This window comes from Chelonoidis abingdonii, chromosome 1 (assembly GCF_003597395.2).
Source record: "Chelonoidis abingdonii isolate Lonesome George chromosome 1, CheloAbing_2.0, whole genome shotgun sequence".
Lineage (NCBI taxonomy): Eukaryota > Metazoa > Chordata > Testudines > Testudinidae > Chelonoidis > Chelonoidis abingdonii.
Genome location: NC_133769.1, coordinates 169,267,282 through 169,286,163, shown reverse-complemented (window position 1 = coordinate 169,286,163; position 18,882 = coordinate 169,267,282). Strand labels below are relative to the sequence as shown.

Here is an 18,882-nt window from a genome sequence, read left to right as displayed (position 1 = left end):
TAGAAACAATGTTGGTACCTTCCAAATCCTATTAAAGACAGGAACTAACCATATAATAAAATGGCTGCAATAGGATTTATAAAACTATAAAAGATGCAAGATCCCACATACACAAAAAAGGCTATATATGTAAAGGAATCCAGTCACAACATTTTAGCTCCTGACACAATTAATACTATTCAGTTTGGTAATGTTGATGGGACTGAAGTGCCATTTAACTGTGTGCCTGGATTGTGTGCTAGTATGATTGGTGAGAAAAATTAACATTTTTCAGTGCTATCTACACCGCAAGAACAAGCTTTATTTTAACCATTTTGGGTACTTCTGTTCTCTTTTGTAACCAGATCTGGCAACATGGTCACTTCTTGCAGCATCTAACACAGGTGAGCTTCAAAAACAGTTCAATCCATATTAAGACATTGTTTTTTAAAGTGTTTCATCTTCATGATAAAATGGAAAGGATATAAATTACTCTTGAAACACTGTCGCCTATGTAAAGCACTAAATATTTCATTGTTTTTCCTTTCATATATACCATCATGTTCAAGTGTATAGAGGTTTCTCCCAAATTTTAGGATGAGATAAGCCTATCAATACTCTCAATGCAAACCACAGACAGCTTATGTTGTTTATCCTGGTATTACTGTGGACCAAGTTTAAATGTGAGGAAGACTTGCAGGCAAAAGGAATATGGAGGTGTTAAAAAATAAAAGCTGCTATTCTTTGGGGGGTGGGGGAAATGATGTACCCTGGAAGTAGCTCAGATGTGTCAAGAAAATATTTGCTATTAATATGGACATAATGTAGTTTTTCCTCCAACAGAACAAAAACAAAAGTTGGGTTTGGAATGTCGCATACACTGGAAAGAGGTTCTTTGTTTTCTCCTCAATCACAAAGTTCATAGATTTGCTATGATTACATGAGTGAGTTCCATTGTCATCTCCCATCTTGTCAAACAAAAACCCTCAAAAAGAGAATCCCCAAAGTTACTGCCAAACTCTTCTAAAAAGGGTCTCCCAAACTTTTCATCATGACATTTTCTAGCTTGCTCTTCTTGTCATTCCAAAGCATAAAAATAATTATGAGTTTTTAAATCAGGAAAGCAGTTTCCAAATGTAATGAGTGACTGCTAATTTTTAATGAGCTAATTAGATATGCATGTATTCAGGAAAAAAAACACACCTCCCCCCCACCACCACCCCCGTGCGTAAAACTGAATCTCTGCGCCACTAGGAGTTTGAGACTTCAGTCCTAAAATCTGAAGTTCATATGACCAGTAAAAGAAAGGGGAAAGACACTGTGGCAGAATAAGATCAGAAATGAATTTTGGAATAATCATATGAGCAGGAACTCAGTGTAATAATATCAAACATTTTGTTAATAGACCATAATTTCTACAGAATCCAGCCTCAAACAAACAAACCACATTTTCATCTGCCAGAAAAAAAGAAAGGACTGTGAAGACTGAAGTGAACCCAAAATTATTGTGGGACCTCTTTCACTTTAAACCCCCACCCCCCCAAAAAAAAAACAGCATTTTCATTTAAGTTACCATACAAAAATGTCATTTCATTATTAGAAAACTTACTCTAAAATATATCAGTTAGACAGGACCAAGCAGAAATATTAATTTAAATGAGTGTTTGATAAGAAGAAAGCAGTCTGTCCAATAACACAGTTTATTCGATAAATAATGAAGTTTAAGTACTGATAAGGATCAGTATTAAGTTTAAATATTCATGGAAAATTCATAAACACCACCATTCATAAAATTCATAAACATATACCAGATAAGGTGTTCTATCTTACACATCTGCATATTTACAGTAATGCATGTGCTAACCTGATTTGGGAGCTTCCAAGAGTGATGGTGCAGTACACAGTAACTAGACTGTGCAGGATAATTTATTGTTGGCAATACTAAAACAATACAAAGTGGTTGAGGATAAAGAGAAAATCCAAAATGCTAGCAACACTGGCAAAACAATTTTACAGCTATAAAAGCTTTTTTTTAAAAAAGTGTTCAAAGTTATTGTTTTAAAAATAAACTAGAAATTAAGTAGATTTAGTAGGGTTTTTTTCTCCCTGTGTTTCAAACCTGAAAGAAGGGGAGCTAAGCTTTTTCCTACCAATTTTGATCCTATCCCCCCCCAGCCACAAACCCACATGTATCTGCTTGTGTTTCAAACTGAGTTAAAGTGAACTGGAGGGGATGGGGGCTGGGGGAATGCGACAGAAAAGCACAGCAAACTAGAGGAGTGGATAACAACTTTAACCTGTTTAGACAGCACTTGGTCATGTTCCTTCCAGCATTACCAGCATCAGTATCGTTCTGCAGGTACAGTATCTGCAGGTTAATTGATGCTATGAGACAACAGAAGAGGGAATAAGAATAGCACAAAATATTATTAGGGCAATTTAAAACAATTCTTTCTGATAGCATGATGTACTTTTTCTTTTAAAGAAAAAAAACCTCAGAATTAGAAGTTTTCCCAATATGATAAGAGGCACCTCGATGTTGGGGACAAACACCTGCCTCTGTCCCTTTCAGAGAGTTTTAGCCTACTCTCCAATAAAGCGCAAGAGACAAGGTGAGCATCACTCTCAATTACGCCTGGAAAGTCCCTCTATGTCACAGAGGGATTGTTTTCCCAATAAACTAGCAATGGTATGAAGCTTAAGACTGGCAGTCATTAAATACTGTGTTTAATGATTTGCTAAGGCAGAAAACTGAAATATAGGTCAATGTTTTGTTTTTGAAGAATCCCTTGCTACACATTTAAAAACAGAACTTCTACTGAGGTTATACATTACTGCCTCTGTTTAGCTACTTGTTTCATCTTGGGAAATTCACAGTAGACAAATATGAAAATTATGCCAGAGAAATAATACTCTACTGAAGTGTATTATCCTTGTCTTCCATTTCTTGTATGAAGTATTAGGCATAAATAGGTAACTGAAAAGCAAACCGAAGTGTAGAGCCTAGTGCTGAAAACACAGTGACTCCACAAAAGCTTCCTGAGCCTCTTGACTGCTGTATGTGCAAGCACACAAAGGAAAAGCTGTTTCTTAAAGCAATACAAAATGTCACCACAGGCTGACGCTCTTTCTACAAGAATAATGAGACACACTCTACCTTGAATGCAGAACTCACACTTGACAGCTTTTCCTTGAACTTCAGTTTTCACGTTTAATATTGACAAAAAGAGTATAAACACCCTCCAGCCAAGATAGTTAAAGAGAATGTTAATGTTTCCCAATGTTTCCCAAGTATTCCTACTTCTCTAATGCCTAAAAAAAGCTCACATGAAACTGATTTGTCATCTCAATCTAAACAAACACCTGTTAAAAACTACCCAGGCGGAATACCCGGATTTTGCACTGACTAGTGTGGCAATCCTTCAACCTCATTCACACAGCCGGGTCCGATCAAAGGAGTTAGCTGCGATGGAAGTTTAGATCAGGACTCTGACACCGGACTACTCCCCTGGGTTTCGATCACGCTTTTGAAAAAGAGATGCAGAGAACAGACCGCATACAACGTATCCCCACGTCGTATAACCGCGTCCCTTGTTTCCTCATTTCAAGCCGGCAACATTTAAAGAGAAGCCATTCAAAGGCAACAGCGGGTTATTCGCGGGAGGTATATTTGTTGATGACGTTGATATTACTAATCACTGGCATTCGTTCAGAGTTGCATATTCTGCTACGGCATATAGTCTGCATATTCTGGGGGATGCATTTATTAGTCCGCATCAAAAACAAGACGGAAAGTTGAAGTGAATTTCAACAGCGGAACCGCTCTCGAAGAGGAAGTCTGACTCCGGTACTAGCGCGGGGGAAAAGCCGAGAGAGACCGCAGCAATCCAGCCGTTTGTGTACAAAAAGAGGAAACAGACCCAGTGACACGCTGTTTTTAAGGGGCGAGCTACCGCTGTTGGAAAGTTTAAGGCTGTCGATCAGACAGACGTGAGATGAAAACGGAAAGCGTAACTAGCTACATGCAAAGCCCCGTGGCTTTTGTTTTGCATTCTTCCTCATCCGATTGCATTTCTCACTATTAGGAAGACGTACCGGTCTGGAGGGAACGGCACCAACCTCCTCCCCCCAAAAAACCGGCTCGTCACAGTTTAATCTCATCTATTTAGCCTCCCTTATTACTGCAGGTGAGGTCACCTCCTCCCGCTTGCTCCAGCGTAATCAGAAAAGCAACTTTGCAAGGGAGCTGGAAGCGCACCCCAATAACTGCATCCCTTCTCCCGCAGGAGTCTTTTAATCCGGCTAAATCTGATAGAGGGAAGCGGTGAGTGGCACAGCCAGAAAGGAGCAGGCTGTGTTGGTTTGCACAGTACAACCAACCAGACAATACTCCCAACATTAGAGAAGCTGGGGGAAGTGGGACCCGATCTTTGTAATCTCTTTCCTTCCTCGGGCACACAAATGCAACTGGCACCGCGAAGGGGCAGCTTTAATGCTCGCAGCCAAAGAGACCCGACGTGACAAGAGCCAGGGCCGGCGAGGGAGGTTTCGGTGACACGTTTGCGGGGGGGGGGGGGGGAGAGAAGAAACAGTCCTTTACAGGCATTTCGTAAAGAGGGGACAACACCCACCCTTCCCCAACAGACACTGGAAAACGCCAGCGATCGCTCCCCAAGGCAAGGTGGGGGGGGACACACCAACATCTTCACCCATCCACCCCCCTTCCCTACGCCATAAGAAGGAAGCACCCCACACCCTCCCCGAAGGGGGGGTGCCAGGAGAAGAAGTAGCGGGACAGGGCCCCCCGCGGAGGCAGGGGGCGGCTGGTTGGAGGCGGCTCACACACACCCCGCTGCTCCGCAAAGTTCCGCACGCTGAGGCCAGCACACGGGGAGAGGCAGGTGACAGCCGCCTGCCGACCGGCCCCGGCCCCGGCCCCGGCCCCGGCGCAGCCTCCCTCCCCTGCGCGCCGCGCTCACCTGACGGCAGGCAGACAGCAGCGAGCAGCAGCAGCAGGCAGGGCAGCGGGGTCTCCATCATCCCGCCTGGCGGCGGGGCTCTGCTCCTCCCGGGACGGCGGCGGGTTCCCCTCTCGGCTCCTGGCTTCCCCGCGCGGGCGACTCGGTAACTTTCCAGGCAGACGGGCGGCAGCGGCTTCCGCGAGGAGCTCAGCACAGGAGCAGGTGACTGCTTCCCTCTGGCAGCCTAGCGGCGCTCCAGGACTGACAGCGAGGGGAGGGGAGGGGAGGGGGTGGGGCCGGGAAAGACACGCCCCCACCGCTTTGCTCACCCCGGCGCCTCGCACGCTGCGGCGTTTACTTAGAGCACGGGAGCGGTGCGTGTCACGGGGACGGGAAACTGTGTAGTTCTGCGCGTGGCAGGGGCTCGTTTTGCCGGGGCTTTAGAACCTGAGCCCAGGGGGGAATCCCGTAGAACCTGAGCAGGGGTGGGAGGCGTGTATTAGAATACAGATCCAAAATAGGCCCCTGCAGCTGAGCACCTGCTATCGAACTTGTGTCGGGGAACCTTACACCAAATATCTGTCTAAACGTGGTCTACCAAAGCACAGACCCTGAAACTAATTAAAATCGTAGATTAAAAAAAAAAAAAAAAAAAAAAGACAGGTACCTAAAACCCCCTTAGTGGCTACTTCACAATACCAGTGGAAGTCCTAGTCTAGATAGCATCTTGCAAATGCTAATAGTATTTATAGCTTCCCTTTGTGTCAGTTTGTTTATAAGCAAAACATTTCAAAGTAAATAAACAATCCCCAGATTATGAATTGCTTGTTCTGTCAACCACCTGCTTTCAAACCATAGTAGGTCAATGCTAACCCTCTTCCCCCCAAACAAAATCGCAACACAAAAAAGTATGCAAAAGCACTCAAAATAATGCAGGGGTGACTGTGCAAGGGACAGCATACATTTTCATTGCATAAAGTGGCAAAGAAAGTACCATCATCAATTCTTGGAAGTCAGCTGACCTGAACCTAAAGTTAAAAACAGAAAGGCAAGAAGAGTGATTTCTGCTATGTCCTTTTTACTGGACTAAGCATGCAGTGGTGCTGTTTCACAATGGGAAACATAAGAGGCCTAAAATAATCATTGCAGGTCTTGTGACTAATAATAAACATGATCATCCAGAAGACTACATCATAGTCCAAAAGAAGCCTCTTTGAGTCCTTCAAAATAAAAGTATGCATAATTCACACCATGTGCTTACTTGAGTGAGACTTTCTAATAGTGAAATGTAAACCGGCAATGGTCATATATCTCTTTTCACCATGAGGAAGTGAGCAGCAAAAACTGAACCCTACAAAAACTCCTACAACCAATATACAGAGACTCATCCAATTTATTCTATAAATGCTTTTCACAGTGACAAAATAAGGTAGAAATATTTAATATAATTACCACATACAGAGACTTCTTGAATTTCAAGTAGGATAAAACTGATGCCTCATTTTTTCTTTTAGTACTGTACTTTTCCAATGAAATAAAATTAGTATTTCTCAACTTCATAATTCTGTATCTCTTGTATTGTCTTCAAATCAAACCATCTTTCTCTTCTTTCATATGGTGCAATCAGTTTTAAACATATTTTATTTTCTGTTTACTACTAATCAGAGCCCTGTGATTTTTTTTCCAAACACTTTCCCCAGCAATGCACCTGAATGCGATACTAAGCCCATTCCAGAAGTGCACAGAGTTCAAGACAATGGGTCCTATCTTGCTCTTATTGAATTCAATGGGTATTTTCAACTGACGCCAATAGCAGGATTGGACCCCATCACTGCGGGAAATAAAAGATTCAAAAGGACCATTTTCTCCCACATTTACAGGTATTGAAAAATACTTGGTGAAAAGTATATTACTGCAGAACCTAGAGGCTCCAATCGGATGCTTCTTGTGCCAAGCACTGTAGAAACTCACAGTAAAAAGACAGTCCCTGCTGCTAGGGCATATATTCTTTTTAAAATCCCCTCACTTCTAACGGTATTAGGAATGTGTGTTGCTTTGGTGATACCTCCAGCTCCATTATAGTATTAAAGGCCTGATCCTTCATCCTTTATTCATATGAACAATCACATTGAAGCTAGTAAGACTTTGTGTGAGAGAAAGAGTTGCAAGATCAGGCCCTAGAATTGGTCTGAAACACTAATAAACCCAGAAGTGGAGTGTTTATAGAATCCTGTCATGGTATAATTCCCCCCTCTGAACCTTAGCGTCCAAAAGATGGGGTACTAGCATGAATTCCTCTAAGCTCAATTACCAGCTTAGTACTTGTAGTGCTGCCACCAACCAAGAATTCCAGTCCTGGTACACTCTGGTCCCCCCAAAACCTTGCCCGGGGAACCTCAAGACCCAGATCCTCTGGATCTTAACACAAGGAAAGTAAACCCTTTCCCCCACCGTTGCCTCTCCCAGGCTTCCACTCCCTGGGTTACCCTGGAAGATTACTGTGATTCAAACTCCTTGAATCACAAAACAGAGAGGAAAATTAACCTTCCTCCCTCCTTCTCTCTCCCCCTCCCAGCCTCTCCCTGAGAGAAAAGTAATCCTAACACAGAAAGAAAATTAACCTCTCTCTCTCCCCCTTCCCTCCTTTCTCCCCACCAATTCCCTGGTGGTTCTAGACCCAGTCCCCTGGGGTCTCACCAGAATAAAAAAAATAAAAAAAAAAAAAAAAAAAAAAAAAAAAAATAATTAAAGAGAGAAAAACAGTAAAAATTATCTTTGTAAATTTAAGATGGATTAGGTACAGGGTTTTTCAGACACTGGGAATACCCTCCCAGCCTAAGTATACAAGTACAAATTAAAATCCTTTCAGCAAAATACAAATTTGAACTCCTCCCAGCCAAATACACAATTGAACTTCTTCCAGCCAAATACACATTTGCAAATAAAGAAAACAAACATAACCCTAACTCGCCTTATCTATCTAGTACTTACTATTTTGAACTTATAAGAGCCTGTAGCGGAGAGATTGGAGAGAAACCTGGTTGTATGTCTGGTCACTCTCAAAACCCAGAGAGAACAACAACCAAATTCTAACAGCACCCACACCAACTTCCCTCCCTCAAGATTTGAAAGTATCCTGTCCCCTGATTGGTCCTCTGGTCAGGTGACAGCCAGGCTCACTGATCTTGTTAACCCTTTACAGGCAAAAGAGACATGACGTACTTCTATGCTATTAACTCTTACTTATCTGTTTATGACAACTCCAATCCAAGAATTCACTTAAGCATATGCCTGACTTTAAGCACATGAGTAGCCACACTGAAATCAATTTGTGTAAGTGTTTTGCAAGATGAGGGCCTTATTTCCTAAACAGCTTCCTATTACAGGTTGTGATCAATTATATACCTCAATTACATCAAATTAGTGAATAATGGACATTTTTGGAGGGCATAGGGTAATCTCCTGTAACTAATCATTCCAAACTGCAGGATGCTGAGACACCCTAGATTGAGACAAGAAATGTATAAGCAGGGATTTCCGTCAAACTGCAGAAACACAGGTTGAGGAACTTTACATCTTGTCCTTGAGGTATTCTGTAGCTATTTTATTCTGAAGTCAATGCAACTTGTGTCAAAAATGCTCAGGATATAAAAATCATAACCATAAGTGATTACATTAAGGGCCCAAAATTTAATATAGAAGCATGCTTTGTTCTGGATTTCCCTCACTATCTGGCCATTTCTCTTCAAAGGTCATTGTGTGTTTCCAACTTTCATTTAAAAGAAGTTGTTACAGGTTTGAATAAATAGAAAATGACTCAAAGTGGGATTACTCAAATGTTTTATACCTTAAATGAAACTGAAATGTGATTAAATGTTGTCAAGATTATGCTTAGAAATATCTTTATTTGCTATGATATTCCAAATATCCTTGATTTTGTGGTTGATAATGAATTCCTATATTGAATACAGGGTGGCTGATAATAGACTTGTGAAAAAATAAGTTGTATACTTGGGGCATACTCCTGTTCCCACTGAAGTTAGTGGAAGCAGAATTGAGTCTTTGATCTAGTTTAAAAAATAGCAGACTGCATGATTTAAAGTTCTCAGATAAAATCTGTACAAAACCAGACTAATTATTAGTATAAAATTTTTATGCTGTGAGAAATTGTTCTATATGAAACAGAGAAAATTCTTTGATAGATATTTAATCTGATCAAATAATGCCTTTTGCAGTTATGTGACAAAATGGATTAATATGTGATCCATTAATGATGAATTATGCATCATAACAAATAGTTAATCTGAAATATCACCTTCAGTTTACAACAAATGAATAAAACACTGACTTTTGACAAGCACATTTCTAGTAACAATAATAGAGAATATTGTTGGGTAGAGCACCATACAACACTATTAATCCATTAAATTCTAATCAAGTCCATTGTCTATACTGTTTTTAGTGGGAATAAACTTTAGGGCTCTATAATAATTGTAATGTCAGTGAAATAATGCATGTCATTATGGTTCAGTATTCCAAAAGGTGGTGTGCAGAATATGTTTTCCATTGCTAAAACTGTAAGTAGATTATAGGACAAATATTTAATATAATGTTCAGCACTGTAGAATATTGATGATATGTTTATTTTACTATTCATTGAGTAATCATGTTGGTTTTAGTTTTACAAGTTAAGGATTTAATTGTTTCTAGATGGCTTTTTTGTATATCTACTTCAGCTATTTTATCTACCTATTGTTATGGCAAAGGTGATAATTCAGGAGGTTCATGAAATATTATCGTTAAGTACTCAGTATGAAATTCTCCATAGCATGGGTTAAACATAAATGGGATCCATGATGGCTGGCTACAACAGCTGCACTCACTGCCATTAGGAGGATTGTGTGAGTTAAACACTTTCTTTTGCCTGGATAAGGACTAAGGGGCAGATTTTAAAAGGTATGGGGAGTTAGGCACCTAGGCTGTCTTGAAAATCCCGCTAGGCAGCTACCTGAATCTTTAGGTGCCTATATACCTTTAAAAAAATTGGCCTTAGGACACTGACCCAAAGCACACTGTAATCAATGGAAGTCTTTCCATTCACTTCAATGGGTTTTGGATCAAACCCAGGCAGAAGGGAGCCAGCTGCACTGAACACTGTGTATACAGTCAGATTCATCTGAGATTGCTTTGCACTGAATAGCAGCTTTACAAAGGGGGAGTTAATGCCTAGGTCTGCTTGAATTAGTCCATTAGATATAGGAATACAGGTTGTGTGTGACCAAGGGAGAGTGACTGTGGTTAAAGGATATCTGAGGTGAAAAGTGCTGGACACAAGCAGGAGAGAAATGAAGAAACAACCTGCTAAAAACAGAGACTGGGCCAAGTGTGAGAGAGAATGGAATGGTTTCTTGGCAACAGGATTGACTCAGTAGTATCTTAGCTGGGGTTTCTGCAAGTGCCTGTAGTTTTGGCTACCCCTCTTCAAAGTAAATAGGACACTTACATACATTTGGCAAATCATTAAATCACACTAGAAAATACCGTGAGTCTCTGTTACCAATTTCTTCTCCAATAAAGAAAGTGACCCACTGAAAAGCCTCAGCAGAAGGATGACAGTATTTATACTAAACTCATCGTTAGCTCAGCTCCTAAAAAAAATTTATTTTCTTGTCACTCATGTCCAACACACCTGTTTTTGATGAGTTAAATGAAGGACCCATGCTTTACAACTGTCTTATGAAAATGATATGACATTTGCACTACATTCAAAATATGCAGAATGCCTCCAGCTGAGAGTAAGTTTACACAAAGAATGAGAGGGAGGAAGGAGGATATCCAAAGATAAATTGTAGGCATTGACTAAAAGAGTTTGCAACTTACCTAAGAAAAGGAAGCTACAAGAATACAAGTACATACTGTAATAGAAAATAACCCAATGGGGCCCAGCGTGGATAAGCATCTTAACCAGGAGCGGCTCTCGGCACCAGGAAAGCAAGCAGCTGCTTGGGGCAGCCCATTTGCAGGGGCGGCAGCCAGCACGGATCCAGCCTGAGAGCTGAGAACCAACAGGGGGCCCTGGGAGCTCTAGTTCCTTGGTTAGTTCCCTGTCTATAGAGCCAGCCCTGTGTCTGTTACAGCTGTGCCCCTGCTGCATTCCTTGTTCCCCTCTCCTTTCTGTTTGTCCTGTGTGGCTGCCCCTCCCGGCCATTGTGCTAACTAAAGTCACAGCCCTATTCATAGGGATGGCTTGTACAGACTAACTGGAGCCACTGCTCTGCCTAGGGAGGGGGCTTCTTGCTTCTTTGTTTGGCTCCTTTGTCAGACCCAGGCTTGGTGGGGGGGCACTGCCCAAAAATGCAAGACCTGAAGTGGCCAATACTAATTAATGCTATGAGTTGGGCGTCAGAACATTGCCCAGGCATGCTTCATGCCACCTGCAGCTTTTCCCGGCCTTCTTCTTCCTCGTATGACGGAGCCAATCAAAAGTACTGGTGGAAATGCTGGAGTTTGCCTTTAAAGCAGACATTTTCTGATCAGACCTTGGAGAGGTCCTTCTTCCATCTGGTTTGATCAGCTAGGTTTCTTGGGGGGGCCTCTCTTGCTGCTCTCATTTTGTATTTTGAGCTACCTTGTTTTTAAATCCCCTCCCACGAAAACGAATTTGTTTTTTTTTTTTTTTTTTTTTTTTTTTTTCTTTGTTTTTTTTATTTTTTTTTTTTTTTTTTTTTTTTTTCTCTCTCTCTTTTTTTTTTTTTCTCCTGGAGATCTCCTGATTATTGAAGTGAATTGAGTTCTCTCTCATCCTCTTAGCACTGCTGTTTCCTGTGTCTGTGCTTGCTGCTGTCGCTGGGATTTAGTAAAACTCCCTCTTGAAACTCCCCATGTCTAGTGCTGCCTTGTTTCCCAGCAACTGACCCAGTTAAACTCCTTTGTCTGTATCTTATCGTTTCTGCTCTGCAGTGCTTTGCTGCTAAAATAAGCCTGTCCGCTGCTAGCTGTGCCTTCCTGAACTGTATCCTGGCTTTGCCAGCTTGCAGCTCCCCCACTGCTTGCAGCCACCACCTCCTTAAACCCCCCCCTCCCCCGGGGCTGTACCTGGGCACACACCACCTGTGCCCTGGAATGCTCCCCCTCCCAATCCAAAGACATTGCAGAGTAGGGCACCTATTAAATAAGGTTCTTAGTTAGATAAGTTGTAATTTCATTCTGCATAGCTGCGTAAGTGTGGTTAGAGAATTGTTTGTATTGTGCTCTGTACCAGTTAGTCTACAAGATAATTGTTGCATTATGTTTCTGTTATTCGCTAAATTTGTGTAGATTTCCTTGTTAAGCTTAGATCAAGATAAGTATTTTTCTGTTGTTCTGAATAATGTGGTTGTCTGTCTTCCCGCTGCCCTAACCCCCTCTCCCAGCTTGCCTGTGTCTCCCCCTGAGCTCCCCAGTCACTCATTGCACGGCTCTGTTTTACACGTTGCAGTGCCGGTCTGGCTCTCTGTGTTCTCCCTGGTTTAAATCTCCCTTCCACAGCGCCTCTGCCTCTTTGGTCTCTGCTCACCACCTGCTCCTGCTTCCCCGATCCCCCACTCATTTCCTACCACTGCCTTTCTCTCTCTCTCTCTCTTCTCTCTTTTCTTTTTTTTTTATTTTAATTCCCTTCCCCCATGTGTTCACCCTGCTCCTACTGCCCCCCTAAACCTCTAAAATGATAAATACTGAATAAAGGCTAGCATAAAACCCATATTGGTTACTCTCTTTTTCTCTCTGTACACCTCACCATTTCATTAACCACTGGACACATTTTTACCTTAGAGTTGTTGGTTATTTAACACATTTTTCCATAACTTTAGTGTGGTATATGCTTGCTGTGACACCACTCTTTTCATAAGAAACTTGTTACCACCTTACATCTTTATTACTCCATGTTTAAGTGGTTACCCACGAATATGTACACCACTATTTGAAACTCCCTACTACTACGTTAAAAAAGAAAACCCCAATGTTGTCTACCTTATAACCCAATCACGAACGCTCCACTTAACCCCTCACTACTGAATCCCTGTGCATTTCTATAAAGTCATTGACCACGATCACCCGGCATAGTTGTCCCCTAAGATCTCCCGTATCGCTGTTCGAGGGCACGGACATGGGAAAGACTTATTCCAGCATCCCTCCTGCAGTTCGTCAACAGGAAGTTGAGCGTGGAACTCGTGGTAGCTCCAACCTCATGTTTGCTATGATTCTTGCTGTGAATGGAAGAGTTCTACCGCATAGAGCGGTCTCTGTGGCACTGTGAATGTCCATGGGAAACAAGTGCCAAGATAGAAGTCTTTGCCTGATATCACTTCGAAGACCTTCCCCAGCTGTTAGGGATCTACTGGTCTGTGATTCTCACCTTTACAGCCCCCAAAGGAGGATTGGATGAACTAATATGGCTAGAGGCCCCTGCTCTATTCTGAGGCCTAGCCAAAAGAGGGTATGTGGATCCCACTAGAATTTAAATTGATAAAATTAAGGAAGGGAGCTCTGGACCCTGAGGCAGCTGTAGATACTACAGGCAGTAGAAGGATTTCACTCTCTGAGCCATGAGCGAAATTGACTTTTCCTTTCTTGATATAGCGAATATTCAGAAGGGAATGTAGCACCTGCTCTTCCAGATTTGAACACCTTCAAATTAGGAGTGCTCAGCTCAATATTGGGCAGCTGTAACTTCATTTTTCCCAAATAAACAATATACTGATCCCGGTAATTTGCTGTAGAAAAAAAAAAAAAAAAAAAAAAAAAAAAAAAAAAAAAAAAAAAAAAAAAAAAAAAAAAAAAAAAAAAAAAAAAAAAAAAAAAAATAAAAAAAAATTAAGTAGGATAAAATTAAGCAAGAAATGCTTCCAGTGATTTTTTAGGACTGGAATGCTATTTTCACAGCCATTGCCTTTTTTTTTTAATTTTATTTGTTTAAAAGGAAGACGTGATATTCATGCGAATTCCCCATGAAACAAAGAGTGGAACAAAAAATATAAAGACCCTCAAACTTTTCCTCATTTATGGAGGCAGTCTTGATAATATGCATCCAATATCTCCAGTACACCAGCTGAAAATTGTCCACTTTACTGCAGCTCTGTAACCATATGGAACCATTCTTCTGTGTTTGTGCACATCCAAAATTCGTGCTGAATGACCTGCCCTGGAGCAAGTTATAGGACCAGGTGGGGCAGAAGGAGGGTGCCAGGCGAGGGTTGGGGAGACCAAGAGCTTGGCAGGCATGGCGGGTGTGGGTGGCAGAGGGCAGAGCCCAGAGCGTGGGGCAGCATGTGGTGTGTGAGGGGAAGCTCAGGATGGTGGCAGGGGTGCGGGTGGGGCCCAGAGCTGGGGTGAGGGCAGCCAAAAATTTTTTTTTTTTTGTTTGGTGGCAAATCTAGAGCCTTGCCCTAATGTTAAGAAAGAAGTATGAAAAAAGCAAAGCGCAAGCCTAGCAAACTTCTTTCTTTTGGGCTTGCTACAATTGTTTGTCAGATCTCAAATGTAATTTTCCCTGGAATTTCTTGTTAAAGCAATTTGCCAAAAGAGGTAAAATAAGCAGAGTTTCCAGAGCGTGGTAAGGCTGTCTAAATGTCTTCTTCCATTATCTGGGGGGGTATACAAGGAAAGGGGCAGTTATTGTTTTCATATAAAATGCTATGGTGATGAAGGAGGCAGAGATGAAAGAAGGATTTGGCTATATAATCTTTCCAGATCAAAAGATGTGTTGTGGATGCAAAAGCCAGGTGTAGTAATGTTCAATAGAATATTGGGGTTGAAAGGGACTTCATCTATTGCATATATATAAGGCAGGATTTCAATATCCCCAGAAACAATCCATGATCTACTCTGTGGGCCCCCTTAGGATGAACATACACAACTCCGTAGTTCAGCTGCCTATGCTCAAACCACTTGTCATTACTAAATCCCCACTTCTACCTTTCGTCAAGAGATGTCGGTAACCAGCATGAATTCCTCTGAAACTCAATTACAGCTTAGTACTTGTAGCCTGCACCAACCAGGGATTTCCTCAGTGCCCTGGTACACTTTGGTTCCCCCCAAACTCCCGGGAACCCGAAGACCAGGATTCCGTCTGGTATCTGAACATCAAGGTAGTAAACCCTTTCCCCACCATTGCCTCCCAGTGCTTCTTCCTCCAGGGTTTACTTGGCAAATCATGTGATTTAAATCCTTGAATCTAAACAGAGAGAATTCACTTTCTTTCCCCTTCCAGACTCTCCCTGAAGAGAAAGTCAATCCTTGAACACAGAGAGAAATTAACCTTTCTCTCCCCTTTCCCTCCTTTCCCCACCAACTTCCCTGTGGAATCAGACCGTCCCCTGGGGTCTCACCAGAATAAAAGATAAACCAATTAAGGCGTTCTGAAACAAGAAAGCTTTTCAATTTTACTGTTTTTCTTCTTTAATTATTCCAATCTAAATTCACAAAGATATTAGGGTACCCAGGGTTTTCTTAGCTGTAGCACTGGATATACTCCCAGGTAGCTTACAAGTACAAATTAATCCTTCCAGCCAAATGCACATCTCGAACTTTTCAGCCAAAAGTTGCACATTGCAAATAAAGAAAACAAACATAAGCCTAACTCGCCTTATCTACCTAGTACTCACTATTTTGAACTTATAAGAGCCTGTATTGGAGAGATTGGAGAGAAACCTGGTTGCACGTCTGGTCACTCTCAGAACCCAGAGAGAACAACAACCAAAAACTAACAGCACACACAGAAAATTCCCTCCCTCAAGATTTGAAAGTATCCTGTCCCCTGATTGGTCCTCTGGTCAAGTGAACTTATTAACCCTTTACAGTCAAAAGAGATATAAAGTACTTCTGTTCTATTAATTCCTACTATCTGTTTGACACCACTGAACTATCCCTCCCCATGTCTATAAAAACCCTTGTGATTTTACATCTAAATAATATCTTTTTTCCCGTCAATCAATCTGACCTTGTCCTGCATTGTTAAGTGTGATTTCATAACTAATGAATTACATTTGGATAGATTTTTAAGTAACGGTTTCCTTTTTAAATCAATCTATTTAAAATTATTTTAAAGAACTTTTTGACAGAGGCTACTCCAGATTTTGGTCTAAAGTTTGACTTACATCATAGATTTGTCTTCTGGTGAGGAAAAAGGTGTTAGTTGTCACTCTTTTTAAAGGTAACAGTGAGGTACACATACCTTCAGCAATGACCACTGTAACTTTAAAATTCTCCTTCATCAACTCTGATCAGAATACTTATACAGCAACTGACACAGGGCGACTGGCCCCTGTGATTAAAGTAGGTCCAATGCCTCTGTGCAGAGCTGGTGCTCACGATTGGGTCAATTAAGGGGGCAGGGCTGCACCTGGGCAATAAAGGCTTCAGAGGCAGTTCAGGAGGGGATAGACTGACTGAGAGAAGGCTGGAAGTAGTAGAATTGCTAAAGGCCTCTAGGAGGGGAAACAGTGAGAGCCTAAAATGTAAAGGGTGAGCTGAGGAACATTTTTGTTTGCATGCTTGCTTTAAGTTTGGACAAAAACCTTGTCTAGATCATTTGCAAATTGGCAAGAAGCCCTGCCATGTGATAGCAAACTTTTGTCCGAGAACAGAATCCAGAGTTCCTGACTCTGTCTTCTGCTCTAAGGATTTAATATGCTGCTTGATAATGTGTCTAAACTTTGTTAGCAAAGCAGAGGTAATGAAGAATGGGAATATTATAGACCTAAGTGATGTGGGGGGGCATATGGGGTCATGTCCTCACCCCCAGATTTGCTGCTTGGCTTATACTGCTGAAGCTAGCAGCCCTCACTCAGCCCCCACTACCCATTAGTAGGCACAGGTCATTTGTGGTCCTAGAGTAAGGGTATGTCTATACTATGAGGACTATGTGGGCAGAGCTAGGTCACCATACCTATGCCACCATAACCCTGTCTTATAACTGTAGCCTATGCAGATGGAAGGGGCTTTCCTGTTAGTGTAGGAACACGGCCTCCCCAGGCAATGATAGCAGCATCGACGGAAGCGTTCTTCTGTCTGTACAGCTGTGTCTACAATGGATGTTAGGTTGGTATAGCTAAGGTACTTAGAGGGTGTAGACTAGATATAAGTTGTATACAGGGGTTAGTATAAAATCACTGGTACTTAGTACCCTCATTATTAATTTTAGAAACTAATCAGGGGGTTCATGCAGAAAAAGCCATGTATCAGTGGGGTATAGACATTGCATTTAGCATTGTGAAAAGAGATGGGGAATGAGAGAGAGGATGTATGTGGGGGAGGCTATAAAGTACAGGACATGGAGAGTAAGGCAAGGGAATAAGGTCTGGTTCATAGGCCACAAACGTTTATAGAAAGACTCACCAAATCCACAGAGGAAAGCATGAGAAGCATTAAAACAAAGACTACGTGAAAGGACAGGAGATGTGAATTGTGAATAAAGAGGAAACTGAAGATAGAGGATAAAAATGGAAGATGTAGGATTAGAAGTATAAAATGGAGACCAGGAAAATGAAAAAGAGAACAAAAGAGGGAAAGGACAGGATGTAAAAAGGGGGGGAAAAAATGTTCAGGGCAATATTCTGTCACCTTTTCTCATGTTGTTCAGTACCTTGCTTTACTTAAACCAATGGGACTACTTATGGAATAAGGGCTTATGCCATGTAAGGGTGGCAGAAGCCACTTGGGCCAAATCCTCGTGTGCACTGAGCTCATACTTTAGATTGCTGAGGAGAGGGGTTGGTGGCTTTAAACCTGGGACTGCTGGAGCCTGAAATGCCCTCTTGTTTAATTTAGAGCAGCTTAAGGGCTCCAAAGATCGGGTGAAACTCTGGGTTCTGCTGCCCTTCCACTTTTCATGCCAATGCACCCTATGTAGAGTATGGCACACATACCTTAAGTGATGACCACTGTAATTTTAATAATGTCCTTCATCAATTCTAATCAGAATACTTATAGTAACTGACATAGGGTGGCTGATCCCTGTAATTAAAGTAGGTCCAGTGCCTCTGTGCCAGAGCACCTATTTGGAGGTGGAGCCAAATATATGTATTGTACACCACTTGAGGCTTCCCCTGTGTCAGGGGGAGTCCATGGCATCACCTTTAGAACAGATTTCCGACCATTTTGCATTGCCTGAGTGACACAAAGTAGTTGGGCCAGAGATCCAAGATTGAGCCCTTAGTGTTTAATATCACTGGTATCTTGGCTGTACCAAAGTGCAGAGTTCAGCTCCTTTGAAGAGAAGAGTTTCTGGTCGGTGACTGAAAGAAGGTCCTTCTTCTGATGCTGCACTGTAAGAACTAGTGGGCTTAGGCTTAGTCTACACTTTGAGCTTAAATTGACCTAGCTATGTTGGTCAGGGGTGTGAAAAAACCAACACACCTGACAGATGTGTTTATGCTGAAACTCTCTCCAGTGTAAATGCAGCTAGGCTGACAGCTATGTTGGCATAAGCTAATGTCATCCACCGGGGCAGCCCTAGACCAAATGGTGCCTCAAGCAAGAAGCATCTTGGATGCACCCCCCCTGCATTTGTTAAACTTTTGAAACCTTGTTTTTATTGCATTTGTAGCCCATTTCACGACTTTGATGCACGATTTGCATGCATGATTTATCCCTGTCATATGAGATGATAAATTTGCATGCTAGGATCTGTACATGTGTATTTATTCATGCCATATATAAGCAAATTAAAAAAAAATGGTTTCCTCTAATCCTGTAGAAACTTTTTAATATTCAGAATAACTGAAACATACTAACATCAAGAAATTGAACTGTGCACCAACATTGGGTGGACCAGTATTAAATAGTGTTAGAGTAGGTGACAGCATTCAAATGTTAACTGTAGTCCTTTAGTTCAAAAGGTCGCTTTTCTCACCTTTGCTCTCACGAATGGAAGCACAGCGTTGGAGACATCCAAAGACTGGCCAAT

General features: G+C 41.8%; 1 protein-coding gene across 5 annotated transcripts in view; it reads right to left on the bottom strand.

The window, feature by feature from the left end:
- The window catches only part of ALCAM (activated leukocyte cell adhesion molecule), a 182,992-nt gene extending 177,795 nt beyond the window's left edge, over positions 1 to 5,197 (bottom strand). For 3 of the 5 annotated variants that reach the window (XM_075072571.1, XM_032765817.2, XM_075072566.1), the window contains exon 1: positions 4,959 to 5,106. In XM_075072571.1, coding sequence (XP_074928672.1) covers positions 4,959 to 5,019 — 61 coding nt within the window. In that variant the 5' untranslated portion in view covers positions 5,020 to 5,106. Of the gene's footprint in view, positions 1 to 4,958 lie in introns of all 5 variants that reach the window. The other 2 variants (XM_032765819.2, XM_075072576.1) reach the window with 2 other exon arrangements.
- Between the last annotated feature and the right edge of the window lie 13,685 nt (positions 5,198 to 18,882).